We start from the raw sequence: 16,840 nt of genomic DNA, 5'->3' as shown, positions 1-16,840 counted from the left end.
AAACCAAGTATATCACATTCCATCCATTCTGTTATTAGTAATATTGATCTAATGCTTTATAATTCCCAACAGTCTCTTCAGGCATAACATTTAATTCCACCAGCCCCCTTACACTGTGGTTTTGACATTGTCCAACCCATTTTACAGGTGAGAAAACTAAGGAATAGAGAAGTTAAGGAATATGGTTAAGAAATTGGAGTCTGGGGCCAGACTGCCTGGGTTTAAATCCTGGGCCTGTTGTTTACTAGCTCTGTAAACAGAGCAAGTTTTTGAACTTTTCTGTGTATCTTGACTTTCTCATTTTAAACTGGGAACAGCGGTTGTACCGCCTTTGTGGAGTTATTGTCAGGATTAAATAAGTCAGTCATGCCAAGCATTCCAAATAGTGTCTGGCATGTAGAGAGAGCTCAGTAAATGCTAGCAATATTTTTATTAGAAATATTGCTTATATGGGTACCAAAGGATGTCACACCTCTAACATAACATTAAATGTAAACAGATTTCGAAATCAACACTTGGTCCACCGGGACATTGTTTTTGAGAGAGCTACTGATGGGTGTGGAGTAAAGTCTTGTCAAAGGTGTCAAAACACAGTGAATTGTAGGAGAAACCAAAGATAGAGGAAAGAATAAGATCCAGAGGAAGACAGAGAAGAGCCAGGCAGGGCTGTGAAGAGTTAACTAGGACAGCTTTGGGATGAGAGGACTAATGGGGGAAAATCATCACCAGCTCAGGTCTTGGGGAAGTGCCTACAGTTACTGTTGGCTTTAAAAAGTGTGGAAATCTCATCAGAAAAGATGTCATCTTGTCAGGGTCTGAGAGAGATTAGAAATTGAGAAAATTCTAATTGAACCAGAGTAGAAGCTGAGTGAAATTGGGTCAAGAAACCAGTCTTTTTGGAGAAGTATGTGGAGGAGGCCCTGGGGTGGGAGGGGATGGGATGGGGGCTGTGCTGGCTGAAAGGGGCTTACCTGCTTGACTGCATCGTTCCTCACTCTTGATAAGGTACTTCATATCCTCTCTCTCTCTCTTGAATTTCAGCTTTGGGATTATAGATCCTTTCGAGAATCTATTGATAATTAGGCATTTTCTCTCCAGAAAAATGCATGTGTCCCCATAAGCCCCAAATTTGCCATTCTGATTTTTTTGAAGGGGTCTCAGACCCCTGATGCCAATTCAGGACAATCCAGGAGAAGGGCCCCTACAAATCTAATATTTTTGATTAATTTCTGCAAAGGAAGGGCAGCTGGAGCTCACAGACAGATCCCTGAATGCAGTGAGGAGAGCTATGCGGTGAGAGCTGGGGGCATCCCACCGGCTGCTGGCGAGTCTTCAGACTCTATATGCCTGTGCTGGGGCTGAGGCTAAAGTTAGCAAAGATGCCTGCCTGCATGAAAACTCGGTGCTTCTCACCCTCGCTTTTCCTTACGGCCCCTTCATGTCTATTGCTGCTCTGAATCTGGCCAGCTGAAGCTGTTTTTGGCTGGGGTTTTCCACGGGCCATATGGAAGCACTTCCCTACAATCGTGCTTTGTGTGAAAGAAATGTGGGAAACGAAGCCACGTCAATCCCTAAGTGTGCATCACCAGACCTGTGGGGTCCACCAGGCTCCTCCGTCCTCACCTTGCCAAGCAATCGTTCCCATCTTCCCCGGGACTTAACACTGAAGGAGGCCATGGCCGGGAGACGCTATTGGCACAGCCCTGCTCTGGAGAAAGAGCATAAGGTTGCTCAGGGGCCCTCGTTTCCATCCTGCAGGGAGGCAGATTCAAGGTGTAAGAGCCTGGAGCCAAAAGCTTTGCTATGAGAAATATCAGAAATTAATCCACATACAGCATGCATATTTCCTGTTCACAGGCAGAAGGAGAGAGACTGAACTAACAACTGGCTTCAATAACTTTGGCTGTTGGAACAGGGAACTGGAAGCCACTCAGTTTTTGTTTTTTGGTTTTTTTTAGTTTTTTTTTTTAAACTCATTTGTGGTTTTTTTTTGGTTTGTTTTTTAAAATTTATTTATTTATTTATTTTTGGCTGTGTTGGGTCTTCGTTTCTGTGCGAGGGCTCTCTCTAGTTGCGGCAAGCGGGGGCCACTCTTCATCGCGGTGCGCGGGCCTCTCACTATCGTGGCCTCTCTTGTTGCGGAGCACAGGCTCCAGACGCGCAGGCTCAGTAGTTGTGGCTCACGGGCCTAGTTGCTCCGTGGCATGTGGGATCTTCCCAGACCAGGGCTCGAACCCGCGTCCCCTGCATTAGCAGGCAGACTCTCAACCACTGCGCCACCAGGGAAGCCCGCCACTCACTTTTTAAAGAGGGAAAGCTCTAAAAACAGCAACACCGCTATTTGGAGCATCTTGATTTGGTACTTAGGGACTCACTTGTTTTTCCAGGTTTGCCTATTATTTTGGTCTTGTCCACACAAGGGCACGCACCCATGAGACAAATAAATAAATAAGCTCAGCTTGTCTGGTCTGAGCTGTTTATGTAGTTGACCCTTGAACAACACGGGTTTGAACTGCACGCTTTTGGATTGTCTTCAGCAGTAAATACTACACGACTAAATGATCTGCGGTGGGTTGGACCCACCCACTCGGAACTGCGAACGGATGTGAGGAACTGGGTATAAGGAGGGCCAACTGTAAGTTATACTCAGATTGTATTTTTTTTTTTTTTTTGGCCGCACTGTGTGGCATGCAGGATCTTAGTACCCCCAACCAGGAATTGAACCTGTGTCCCCTGCATTGAGAGCACGGAGTCTTAACCAGTGGACCGCCAGGGAAGTCCCTATACTCGGATTTTTGACCAGAGCGGGTTGTCGCTCCTAACCCCTGCGTTGTTCAAGGGTCAACTTGTACATTTTTCCCTGGTGGCAACTAAGCCTACTGATACAGTGCTGCCTAAGGCTGAGCTGGAACACCAGCATTACGCTTAACTTTGGACATTGTGAAGATAACCACACCTTCTTACAAAGCATCCCTGGGTACTCCTGACAGATATAGCATCCTGGGCTAGGCGGACTGTGGGGCTGCCTCACAGGGCAATTCTCACAAGGTTTTCTCTTCATACACTCTTCATTTCTCCTTTGACTGTCACTTCCAAAGATAATCTGTACATTTAACTTATTCCGTAACAAAGAAGACTGTATCGGCTTGCTGACATGCTAAACAGATTGGTTTCCCTTCCTCCTGCCTTCTTATTTCATTTTTTTCTGCCTCCTTATTCATCTTTCTTGGGCAAGATTCTGATGGATAAAACTCTTATGCTAGAACTGTGTGTGGCGAAAGAATATTCAAACCAAAGACCCTGTTCATTTTATTTATTTTTGACTTTTTAATGTTTTTTTACAATTTCTTGGCCGCGCCGCACAACTTGTGGGATCTTAGCTCCCCGACCGGGGATCGAACCCACACCGCCTGCATGGAAGTGCAGAGTCTTAACCACTGGGCCACCAGGGAAGTCCCAGACCCTGTTCTTTTTAATGGGATGTTCCCCCATTTAATTCACGAGAGAGAGCATGACATGGAAGAAGATCCCAAGACTGAAAATCTAGAGCCCTGGGCTTTCGCCCTTGCCTTGCTCTTTCCCATGTTTTTATGCTTCTTCTATGTCCTCTGCATGAAAAAAAACCAAGAGGAAAATGACATGCAGGTGCTGTTGAGAAAGGGTGTTATGGAGGCTGATTTTCACAGAGTAGCCAGACTGACCAGGAACTCCCCAGCTTAATACCTCTTTTGTGAATTGCCTTTATTTTTACACTTATAATAAAATCCATACCCCTTTCCATGACTTTCAAAGTCTTGTGGATCTGGCTCTTATGTTATGTCATGTGTACCATTTTGCCCCTCATTCACTAGTCTCCAGTCGTACTGACTTTCTGGATGATTTTAGAATGCCACGTGCCCTTTTCCTCCATGGCTTTTGCATCGACCAATCCCTGAGCCTGGAACATGCTTCTCCCAGCTCTTAACTGGGCTACCTCTTTTTCAACCTTGAGCTCAAGTGTCACCTCCTCAGAGAGGCTTTCTTTGACCAATCTACCTAAAGTCAGCCCTTCTCTTTTCTACTTCCTTCTTAGCCTTTATTGCAAGAAGTAATTATTTCATTTACAGTTGTCTCTTAAATAACATGGGTTTGAACTGCGCAGATCCACTTATATGTGGATTTTTTTCAATAGTAAAGACTACAGTACTATATGATTCTCAGTTGGGTGAATCCCCAGATGCGGAGCCTTGGATACAGAGGAAACACGGATACGGAGAGCCGACTATAAATTATACTCGGATTTTCAACTGCGTGGAGGTTCAGTGCCCTTAACCCCCGTGTTGTTCAAGGGACAATTGTATTTATTTGTTTAATTGGTCTCTCCTACTAGTCAGGCATTGCAAAAGCAGACACCATGTCTATGATTTTCACCATTTTATTGGTGAAATAAATGCTTGTATAGTGCTTGTATAGTACTGAGCACGTCACAGGAGCTCAATAACTGTTGCACGAATGAATACAGGCTCTTTGCTGGAGATAACTCTGCTTCCTATTATGTTTTCAGTGAGACTAAATAATATTGTGCAACAGAACTGGACTGGAAGCCAAAGACTAGGGTAATAACCTCTGCTTGGCCACTATCTGTGATCTTAGGCAAGATCACAAGAACTTTGGCTTTTTCATCTGCGTCCTGAGACTGTTAGCATAGATGATTTCTAAAACATCTTTTATTTCTGCAAGTCTATTAAATATATTTGTAATTTATTCCTTATTTTCAAACACAGAGATCTTGGGATTAAATGGAGGTTAGAGAAGTAAGTCCTAGGATCTCATATGAAGAATTTTCCAAAGCTTTAATGAAAAGGTTCCACAGAGATGGCTTGTCTTCTTAAAGAGCGCAGGAGATTTTACATATTTATATTTGTTTACACAGCCTTCTTGGCCCCAAATTCCCCAAATTATCCTTTGGTGATAAGGATGCCTTCTACCACCACCACCCTGGTACAGGGAGGGTACCTTCCCCTGAGATTTATCTCCTGCTTTCCTCCAGTGGAGGGTAAGAGTGTCCTTCTTGCACTGGTTGTTTCTCAAGTACCTTTAATTCAAAATAATCAGTATGCCAAAGTGGCATATTTTGGGGTGACATATTCTGAACCTCTGCATCCCATTACAGAGTCAGAAGGCAAATGACCATTTAGTCCTCACCAGGCTCTTGATTTCTTAGATGCAGTATGAAGGGCAGAAAAGAACTGTTACACTAGGATGCCGGGGAACATCTGGACAGAAAGATGTTGTTAGATGCTATATGTAACATAGCCCCCCTCTACCGCGTGTTATTCAAAGCTAGTCCTGGAAATGAGCAAGCACCAAAGCATACACTGTTAGGCACCCTGCCTGTTACCGTGCTCTTTTGGGGTAAAGGCATTTTAAGCCCTTAAAGAGATATACCTCCAGGTTGTTTCTACATAGACAACAGGGCTAATAGCTAAGGACACTCATTTGCAGATTCAGCAATAAGAGACATCCATGATGTAGCACATGAGCAGCTCAGGGCAGGAGTAGGGATGTCATCGCAGGGCGGGTGTAGGTATGGGAATCGGTTTTCAGCGTGCAGCCGGTTGCTCTCACCAAGTCAAATCCCTGCCGTGTCCCTTCTCTACTTTTGAAAAGATGGTTGTTAATTTCTGATTTTTACTTTGCCCATCTTCGTTCCATGGCACGTCTCATTTTTCCCACCTCTGTGTCAAAAGGCAGTATGTGGACAGTCCTCCAGCTTCAGAATCTGTGTAGCCACACACTGGCTTTCCCTTCTTTCGCCCCCCTCAGTCCCCCACCACACTCACAGAGGGACCGATAGACTCGAATCAAACTTGGCTACCCTAATTTGGAAAGTTGTCAGCCCCTGTTCTACACAATGTCATTTTAGGTTAAATGATGCCAAGTGGTGATGGGTGTGTAAGAGCATTAATAAACACCATTTTTGTATTTATATGTTTTTCAGTTTACAAAATGAATGCTTTCACACCCATTATCTCTCTTTAAAGGAAAATAAGTATTATTTTTCCATTTTTTCCATAGGGTTATTATTAGTATTAGCATTAGCATTTATTCAGGTACTTGTCTTCCTTTTTTAAAAAATAACTCCTTTGTTTTTTGGGAATGGAAAGGAGATTGGAGGGTGTGTGTGTGTGTGTGTGTTTGAGCCTAAAAAAGCTGAAGAAGATAAATTCAGGGTCAAGAAAGTAACAGGAAATATGCTTGACCGAAAGTTTTGTTCGGCAAAATACCCAACCAGATTTAAAAAATCAAAAAAATAAAAACCAGGAATGGAAAAGTGGGAATGAGGTTGTTGAAGTGAGAGTAATAAAAGAGTCCATCTCTTTTCTTGTGTTACCACGGAATGTGTGTATTTAGGTTGGTGTAGTTCTAGTTTGACTTTATAGTGAAAATAAGCGATCTGGTATAAATTACAGTCCTTCTGGGCTGAAACTGATGTTTATTGATTAGTTAATATTGTGTAGACAATTTATTTCCTGTACATCTTGCTACTTAGCAAAAGTGTGATTCTGCGACAGGAAATGAGGCATAGAAAAAATATGATGGAACAACAGCTGGACTTGAGCGTTTATGTGTGGGAGGGAAGTTAGTGGGAGCAAACTTCGTAAATCCTTGGGTCAACCCAGTGATTGCAAAATCAAATAAGTGAAACCCATAAAATCAAAGTCTGTAAAGAATATACTTGTGATGGGAGAGTTTGGGTTTATACAATTATAACTTGGTCTCAACAGTAGAAAAGTTGAGTGCAGTTTTTGGTTCTGACCCCAGCCCTACTAATTAGGAAGTCTGTGATCTTGGGCAAGTCACTTAAACTTGCAAAACTTCAGTTTTCTTAATTGTAGGAATGGGTTTTTACTAGAACAAAGGAGGCATTTATCTCAGGTTACCTAGGATTGTGCCTGGGGGCATAGTATGTGCTCAGCGTGATTTTAATAACTTTTGCTTACCCAGTCCTACTGGTGGTGAAGTTCTTCTAAGCCCTTTGCGTGTATTATGTTATTAAATCCTCTCAACAACCCCTTGAAACAAGTATTCTTATTATCCTCATTCTACAGATGTAACTGAGACACAGGGAAGGTAGGAACTTGCCCAAAGTCATACAGCCATTGTAAGTGGCGGAGCTGGTATTCCAACCCACATTGTCTGGCTCCAGCGTCTATGATCTTAACCACGATTCCATATTGCCTCTCCCAGTAGTTTGTAGAGTAAAAATAATGCAAATGACATTTAAATTGTGATAAGAAGAAGCCCTGGAAGATGGCACAGTGAGTAGCAGTATCAAGGATCTCTTACCCCAAATTTCAATGAAAAAATTTTGAAATAGTTCCAAATAATGAAAGTGTTCCCCAGGAACCAGTTCCCAACACCACCACCAAAATCTGGGTATTCCCAGACGTGGACTTGATGTTATGAACATTGTAGGATAGGGTAGAGAAGAAGCCTTCCTCCATCTGGTATGTTCTCAACCATTAGATTCTACACCATTAGAAAGTATAATATTTTAAAGCAGCCTCAGAATCAGACCTGATTGGTGGCCTCATATGCAAACTTGTGAGAAGAGGTTTTAAGTGGTCTATACTTAACCTGTCCTGAAACACAAGAAGCAGCTTGCTCCTATGAGATCTGGGTCTAGCTCCAGACTGAGGGAATTAACCTGGAGGCCATTTGTCTGGGGCTTAAAAGTGTCCCATTGTAACAGGGGAGACAAGGAAAGCATGATAGCAGTATTTATATCAGAACTAGTAGAATCTCAGGCAAAAAAAAAAAAAAAATCAAAGAGGAGTATTTTATATCCACCAATAATCAAAAAACAGTCTTAAAAATTTGTGAATACCACTACATCAAAATGTATAAAGAAAACAAAGCCCTATAGGTCTGTAAGAAGAAATTGAAGCAAATAAAACTTCTATGAAAGACTTGAACACACTTCAGTCAGTAGGAGCTGCACAGCAGAATTAGTAATATTACATTAACAGGTATTACTGAGCATTGAATTTTGACGGAATGTAATGTCTTTTCAAGCATTTATGGACCATTTACAAAAACTGATTCTATGCTAAACGCCAAAGAATATTGTAAGAAAAAAAAAAAAAAACCTCAATAAAACAGAAACCATCAGAAGAGATCTCGCCCTGCAGCTGCACCCATCCATTCTTTGCTCCCTCCCATTACAGAGGCACAAGTGTCTGTCTTCCTTTCCAAGGCTAATTAATCCCTCCATCTGTGTCCTGGATTCCAGCCCCCTCTACTTCCTCAGGGATCCCATCCCACCCATCATCCCCTCTCTCTTCTTTATCCTCTCTTGTCTCCTTTTCCCATCAGGGTTAAATGTGACCAGATGTCTTCCATCTTAAATAGAAGTATAATTTACAAAATATGTGTGTGTGTTTATATGTATACGTATATTAGTATGTGTGTGTATATATACATCTTTTAAACTCCATATCTCCAGCTACCACCCTAATCTTTCACCTACCTTTATTGACAAGTTTTGGAAAAACTGTTTACATTTCCTGTTTCTACTTTTTTGTCATCATTTATTCCTCAAACCACAGCCTCCTGTGCTTACTACCCAGTTGAAACTGCCTTTACAAAGCCCATTAACAAGCTTTTTACTGCTTCATCCATCAGCACTTTAAGCCCTCATCAGTAGAACATTTGGTACAGCTGACCCCTCCCGCCTTAAAATTGTCTACCTCACAAGGGTTCTCACTTTATTTCTGGTCAGACCTAGAATTGTGCCATTTCCTGCAGAACGGTAAAGAAATGCTGAAAAGTTTGTGACTACGGAACCATCCCTGCTTCCTGTCCTAAAGACCTGGAGTTTTCCCTCACCCTGGGTCAGTGCTATTGGAAACATATGGAGGCTGCTGGATGGGCACATTCTTGGGCCCCACCCTAAACTTCTGGGTCAGGATTTCTGTGGGAGGAGCAGGAATCTGTGTTTTAATAAGTTCCCCAGGTGATCCTGGGAGGCACTGCCCTGTAAAAGTACCACAGGGACGTCAGATGTATCAAACTGTTCTGTAGGAGAGTTACAGAAACAAAAGGGAATTGCAGTTTAGGAGGAGAAGGCATTTAAAACTGTACAGCATAGATTACTTTTCCATAATCTAAGGACGTTGAATCCTTTCCCTACTTTTTTTTTTTTTTTTTTTGGCTACACTGCAGCATGTGGGATCTTAGTTTCCCAACGAGGGACTGAACGCGCTCCCCCTGCATTGGAAGCACAGAGTCTTAACCACTGGACCACCAGGGACGTCCTAATGACATTAAAGCCTTATGTGGGGACTCTTACAGGTTGCTCCATCTTAGCCTTGCCCAGCTGCCCTGCAATGTGCATTTCTCCACGAGTTAGTACTGTAGGCGACTGGGGGTTCATTGCTCTCTACACACATTTCCCCCGAGTTTGAACCATCTGGCTAAAATAAAGTGCCGGGGGTTCTAGTCTAAGAGGTTTCACTTAAGTGTGTAATTGTCAATGGATGGTAGTTGGAACACACACGCATGTACACACACACACACACATACACACATACATGCACACACTTACACAGGATAAATGCTTCTCAAAGACACTATAGCCTAGTTCACAAAGATTTTCTAAAAGAGTGCTTAGCCCGGTTGATCTACCCAAACAGGATTTCTTCAGCTCAAGAAAGCTTTCTAATTTATTATTTTCAAAACAATTTTTTGTTACATAGATGTCTCTTTTATTTAGACCATTTATTTTTTCATAATATTGACTTTTTAAAGCGTTCATCCCAGTTGTCTTATAGCATTTCCCATATTCTGGGTTTGTCTGATTACCATTTAATTTGTTGATCTCCCTCAAGTATTTCCTATAAACTGAGCCGTGAGGTCCAGGGCTTGATTAGAACTGGATTGAACATCTGTGTGATGTCAGCCTTCCCAATATTAGTAATGCTATGTTTGATCACTTGTCTAAGGTGGGGACATACAGATCACTGTTACGTAGATCCATGTTTCCTTGTAAGAAACCTGCAGGGTGTTATCTTAAGGTGTTGAATATTCTGTTTTGCAACAATTTTTCACATGATAGGTTTAGCATCTATTGTTGCTCCTGGCTTGAAATAGTACTTACACTGGGGTTTGGTTGCAAATGGTAATTTTCTAATTCTATCATTACCTCTACATTTACTTGCAGACATTCTTCTGTAAAGAAGCTCCCCAGTCATTTTTTTCATTTCTCACTCTGTATTCAGGGATTTTTATTTATTCAGTGTTTTATAATATTATAGACAGTATTCATTTGGGGCCTCATATAGTCCAAAATGTGGCCAATGGGGGCAGTTCAAGGTGACTCCTTTTGACATAATTACGTTGGATTTTAAACACTGCCTTGCGTTCTAAAACAACAAGGTGTTTTAGGCTCTCTTTGAATTTTTTTCCTTCTCCAGACCTAGAATTGCCTGTATTTTCATGGAGCCTTGGTTCTTTTCAGTGGGGAATGGTATTTAGAGCCCAAGATATAGGCGATACTTATTATTCCTGGGGAATCATTGCTTCCAGGCCCTTTTCATTACAGAGAACTTTGAAAGTACAGAAGAGAGAACAATGAAGACTTCACATCTATGGGCCTATTTAAAGTTTATTTTATGGTTTCTTTATTTTTATCATTTTTAAATAGAGGTATTTCTTGACAGAAGTCAGAAGCAAATAAAAAGTTAAAAAGTTGTCTGTACTCTGTGTTGTTCATCAACATAATATTATTGACTCTTCTACCTTAAATAATGACACAGTGAAGTACATGTGTTTGGTTACTGGCCTTAGCATTTTGGTCAGCCTCAGCTTACTAAGAACTGTAGTCATTCTGACTCTACTTGGGAGATCCTTGTCACCCTCTGTTACTGTAGATATCATCTTAAAATCTGAAGCCACTGGAAAATTTCCTGAATAATTAAAAAAATAACATTATAGAAAAAAATCAGTGCATTTTTTATTGTATAAAATTTGGAAAATACAGAAAAAACATAAAAAACACATTGAGTATGATGTTAGCTGTGGACTTGTCATATATAACAAATATATATGCCCTTTGTTATTTTGAGATATGTTCCTTCTATGCCTAATTTGTTAAGAGTTTTTAATCATGATTGAATTTTGTCAAATGCTTTCTCTGTGTCTGTTGAGATGATAATATGATTTTTTTCTTTTATTCTATTAATGTGATGTATCATATTTGTTGATTTGTATATGTCGAACCATCCTTGCACCCCAGGGGTAAAGCCCACTTAATCAAGGTGTATGATCATTTTAAAGTGCTGCTGAATTTGGTTTGCCAGTATTTTATTGAGACTTGCTGCATCTACAATATATTCATTAGGGATATTGGTCTACAGTAGTTTTTTTCTTCTTGAATTTTAAAGTAGTTATATCATTTACAAATAAGGTTTTTTAATTTTTTTATTTCCAATATATATTCTTCTAAGTTATTTATTTTCTAATTACATTGACAAGGATAAGAATGTGGGGAAAAAATGATGATGATAATCTTTGTTTTGTTCTTGATTATGGTGGAAATAATTCTAATGTTTCACCATTAAGTCTGCTCATGGCTTCTGATTCTTTATTAAATTGAGGGTGTTTTTTTCTATCTCTGGCTTTGAAAGGAATCATTGTAATGCATGTTGAATTTTGTTAGCTACTTTTTTTTTTTTTGAATTTTAGAATTTTATTTATTTTTTTATATAGCAGGTTCTTATTAGTGTTAGCTACCTTTTTTATTCATTAAAATGATCATAATGTTTAACTCATTTGATCTGTTAATATAATCAATTATATTAATAATTTTCCTAATGTTGACTCAGTCATTCATTTTTATAATATGCTCTATTTAGTCATGATGTATCATTCTTATGATAGAGTTCTGGAATTTATTTGTGTTATTTATTATTTTTACATGCACAGTCATAATTAAGATTTAGTTCACATATTTATTTATGTGATCTCTGTGTTTGGTTTGGGTACCTGAGTTATTTTAGCTGTGTATCACTACTGGGAAACATTCATTCTTCCTATATCTGCAACTTACTTGTTTGCTTAAGGTTTTGCAAAACTCATCCAGCAAAACATTTGGGCCCTGGTTCTTTATTTTCTTTTTTTTCTCTTTTTCTTTTGTAAATTGTGTTTTTAGCTTTTTAAAATGGTATTTTAAAAGTAACTCATCAGTACATTTTCATTATAGAAAACTCAAAATGTGTAGAACTATGTTTCCCTTCACGCACTCCTAGAACTCTTTTCTTTCCTCAGAGGTAACCACTGTCAGTGGTTTGGTGAAAGAGAATGGAGACTTTTTTTTTTAAGTATTGTTTATTTACTGGACCTGGGGCAGATTAGATAGACAACCAATTTTAAATTTACATCTTCTAACTCAATTTTGAAGTGTTTTCACACACACATGCACACAAATTGGCATGCAACAGTTGTCCTAAGGTAAAACACAGTCACCTTAAACTGTTGCAAGTATTTTCACCCAAGGTTGAAAAATTGTTTATCCTGAACATGAAAACCTGTAACAAATTTAAATTAATTATATAAAACTCATTACTTGTAGTTTTCCCCTTGCAAAGATCCAAAAATAATGTACAAGTAGCTAATATACATCAGTCACAACATAATCCTGGATCATCCCCACACCAAAACTAGATGCTCCTTTAATTTTAAACCCATCATCAGAAGCCAAGAGAGAGTCATTTTGTTTTATACAAAACAAAATTCACATGTGCCAAAAAAGAAAGACCCAAAAAAACAGAAACAAACACCCTAGTACTGACAGTAATGTTCAGTACGCTAATTAAACAGTGGCCAAAATGCCTTGATCAAAAATAAAATAGTGGCTGTATATCACTGCAAAGAAATCCAAGAGGCTTTTAACCCTTTGGCATCAGAAATCTAGATTTTTCCAATTATGTGAATGCATACCTCCTCCGTGCCAAGAGTATAGAAAGTGGATGAGCCAGCATAGAAAGAAAAAGAACCACCGTTCACTGCAACACCCAGAGAATTGGCTTTAATAGAAACTTCTTACAAGGTTAGGCAGAAACCAAAAAATGGTTATTAGCTGCTTGTGTCAACAATTTTAAGTGGAGGTGATTGAGTTCTAAGGTTCAAAGTAAAACTTTAAAGGGGAAAAAGTTTGTTGGTTTAAGTCTTATCTTTAAAGCAAAAACAACATAGACAAAGTATAAAAGTACCAACCTGGTAGCATCCTCTAAGTCACAGAGCTCTGCCATTAGGCTGGACAGAAAATGTCAAGGTTCAGATTGTTGTTTCTCATAAGGACTCAACAAAATGAATCTTTAATGACTTGAACTGCAGGATAAGGGATCCCAAGAATGCAGTCATTTTAGTAAAGTGCTATCAGTAAAGTACTATGTTGAACAAACTGCATTTTATTATGAAAACAAAAGGAGGGCTTCCCTGGTGGCACAGAGGTTAAGAATCCACCTGCCAATGCAGGGGACATGGGTTCGAGCCCTGGTCCGGGAAGATCCCACATGCCACGGAGCAACTAAGCCCGTGCGCCACAACTACTGAGCCTGCGCTCTAGAGCCCACGAGCCGCAACTACTGAGCCCTCATGCCACAACTACTGAGCCCGTGCGCTTGAGCCCGTGCTCTGCAATGAGAGAACCCATCGCAGTGACAAGCCTGCTCACCACAACAAAGAGTAGCCCCTGCTCACTGCAACTAGAGAAAGCCCACGTGCAGCAACGAAGACCCAACACAGCCAAAAAATAAATAAATTAAATAAAATAAATAAATTTATTAAAAAAAAAAAAAAAGGAAAGAAGATATAATAAGGACTATGCACCTATATTCCACTTACAGTGTTTGAGTTCTGGAAGGACCTGTATATAATGGAGGAAGAATTCAAATATGAAATCATGCCAATCACATGTCAAATTTCACTATAACTTTCCTAAAGAAGTGTTTTCCCCCAATATCTGTTAATCACAAAGAAACAGAAGCTGTGAATGTACAGTTTAGAAAATAAAAACATAGAAACTAATGACATTATTATGACCAAGACGTTTGGTAAACAGTGAATTATGAGTTTGGGATCATCAGCAAAAGGCTTTTTAAACAACCCTCCGGACTTCAAAAAATCTCTTCAGATAGTAGATCTGTCCCAGTGTCATGGCAACTAGAACAAGAGCTTCAAAGAAGGGCCAAAGGACCACTCTGCTGTTTGTGTTGTCATTGACTGCTCTGTGTATTCTGTCCCAAACTTCCATGTATTCCTGTTCATGCTTTACAGCTGTCATCGCCACTGTGAGCTCATTAATCATTTCTTCTAGCTTGTTCTGGTGAGCTTCTCTTTCCATGTCTTGTTGTTTGGGGGCCTCCCCAATATCAGTGGTGAACATCACTATCTTTGGAGTCATGGTGGATATCCTATTGCTAAAACAAAACTTATGCGTTCCATCCATGTGAGCAGCAAATGTGTATTTCCCACTGGACTCCCGGTCTCCTTTATAAATTCCTTTATTATCAGGCCCTGTAATCTCCACGACGACGTCCAGGAAGCCGCCCTCTGCCACCTCGAAGATGAGGCCCATCTTGGTGCCCGAGGTGACCCGCTCGAAGAAGCACTCCTTGGCATGCGCATCGATGCCGACGAAGTAGCCCGAGGCCGTGGCCAGGAGGGCGGCCCGGAGCACCAGCAGCTCAGCAAGTGTCACCATGGTGGGGCTAGGACAGAAGCCAGGACTGGGACTGCGGCCTCCAGAGCCACCGTCGCTGCTGCCACCGCTGTCGTCTCAGCTGCCGCCCCCTCCGACACTTATTGTTTAGTGGGCTCAGGCTTTCAGTTTTGCAAAATGAAAAAAGTTCTGGAGATAGGTTGTGGTAATCTGTCTTACCCCATCCCCTGGCAAAGACCATTCTACTTTCTGTCTCTATGAACTTGACATACCTCATATAAATGGAATCATACAGTATTTATCCTTTTGTGACTTATTTCACTTAGCATAATGTCTTTGTGGTTCATCTATGTTACATAGCATGTGTCAGAATTGCCTTACTTTTTAAGGCTGAATAATATTCCCTTGTGTATATTTACCACGTGATAGATTTCCACTCATCTGTGGATGGACGCTTGGGTTGCTTCCACCTTTGGCTGTTGTGAATAAAGCTGCTGTGAATATGGGTGTACAAATATCTGTCTGACTCCCTGCTTTCAGTTCTTTTGGGTATACCCAGAGGTGGAATTGCTGAATCATATTGTACTTTTATATTTAATATTTTGAGGAACTGTTTTCCATGGTGGTTGAACCATTATTTTGTATTTCCGTCAGCTGTTCACAAGGGTTCCAATTTCTTCACATCCTGACCAACACTTGTTATTTTATCTTATTTTTTAAATAATGGCCAGCCTAATGAGTGTGAAGTGGTATCTCCTTGTGGTTTTGATTTGCATTTCCCTAATTAGTGATGTAGAGCATGTTTTTGTGTACTTATTGGCATTTGTATATCCTCTTTGGAAAAAAGTCTATTCAAGTCCTTTGCCCATTTTTAAATTGGGTTCCTTTTTGTTGTCATTGTTTTTGAGTTGTAGGAATTCTTTATATGTTCTGGATATTAACCAGAACATATCTGATATGTGATTTACAAATATTTTCTCCCATTCCATGTGTTGCCTTTTCACTGTATTGATAGTACCCTTTGATATGCAAAAGCTTAATTTTGATGTAGTCCAATTTATTTATTTTTTTCATTTGTTGCCTATGCTTTTGAAGTCATATTCAAGAAATCATTGTCCATATAATTGTTTTTTAACTTGCTTTTTTCATTAATCAATATATATGTTGGCAGTCTTTCCACATCAAGTAATGTGACTTCCACCAGTCAGAATGGCCATCATCAAAAAAATCTGCAAACAATAAATGCTGGAGCGGGTGTGGAGAAAAGGGAACCCTCTTGCACTGTTGGTAGGAATGTAAATTGATACAGCCACTATGGAGAACAGTATTGAGGTTCCTTAAAAAACTAAAAATAGAACTACCACATGACCCAGCAATCCCACTACTAGGCATACACCCTGAGAAAACCATAATTCAAAAAGAGTCATGCACCACAATGTTCACTGCAGCTCTGTTTACAATAGCCAGGACATGGAAGCAACCTAAGTGTCCATCGACAGATGAATGGATAAAGAAGATGTGGCACATATATACAATGGAATATTACTCAGCCATAAAAAGAAACAAAATTGAGTTATTTGTAGTGAGGTGGATGGACCTAGAGTCTGTCATACAGAGTGAAGTAAGTCAGAAAGAGAAAAACAAATACTGTATGCTAGCACATATATATGGAAGCTAAAAAAAAAAAAAAAATGGTTCTGAAGAACCTAGGGGCAAGACAGGAATAAAGATGCAGATGCAGAGAATGGACTTGAGGACATGGGGAGGGGGAAGGGTAAGCTGGTTTGAAGTGAGAGGGTGGCATGGACATATATACACTACCAAATGTAAAATAGCTAGTGGGAAGCAGCCACATAGCACAGGGAGATCAGCTCGGTGCTTTGCGACCACCTAGAGGGGTGGGATAGGGAGGATGGGAGGGAGATGCTAGAGGGAGGAGATATGGGGATATATGTATATGTATAGCTGATTCACTCTGTTATAAAGCAGAAACTAACACACTGTTGTAAAGCAATTATACTCCAATAAAGATGTAAAAAAAAAAATGTGGCTTCTTATCATTACTTTTATCAGTTGTAGAGTATTCCTTAGTATGGATATACCATTGTTTATTTAACCCCTCCTCAAATGGTGGAT

General features: G+C 40.1%; 2 protein-coding genes across 7 annotated transcripts in view; one reads left to right on the top strand and one right to left on the bottom strand.

The window, feature by feature from the left end:
- Positions 1-16,840, top strand: part of ADAMTSL3 (ADAMTS like 3) — a 366,780-nt gene that overhangs the window by 164,691 nt on the left and 185,249 nt on the right. The window lies entirely within an intron of this gene.
- Positions 14,080-14,746, bottom strand: LOC132360305 (transmembrane emp24 domain-containing protein 2-like). The gene has a single exon (XM_059915354.1). It carries the CDS (start codon positions 14,744-14,746, stop codon positions 14,141-14,143), a length of 606 nt encoding a protein of 201 aa, XP_059771337.1. The 3' UTR covers positions 14,080-14,140.

Source organism: Balaenoptera ricei, chromosome 2 (assembly GCF_028023285.1).
Source record: "Balaenoptera ricei isolate mBalRic1 chromosome 2, mBalRic1.hap2, whole genome shotgun sequence".
Taxonomy (NCBI): domain Eukaryota; kingdom Metazoa; phylum Chordata; class Mammalia; order Artiodactyla; family Balaenopteridae; genus Balaenoptera; species Balaenoptera ricei.
This window is presented reverse-complemented; position numbering and strand designations above follow the sequence as displayed.

Bases quoted from the DNA above. Each gene is read 5' to 3' on its own strand.
- LOC132360305 (XM_059915354.1), bottom strand. From the start codon at position 14,746: ATGGTGACACTTGCTGAGCTGCTGGTGCTCCGGGCCGCCCTCCTGGCC.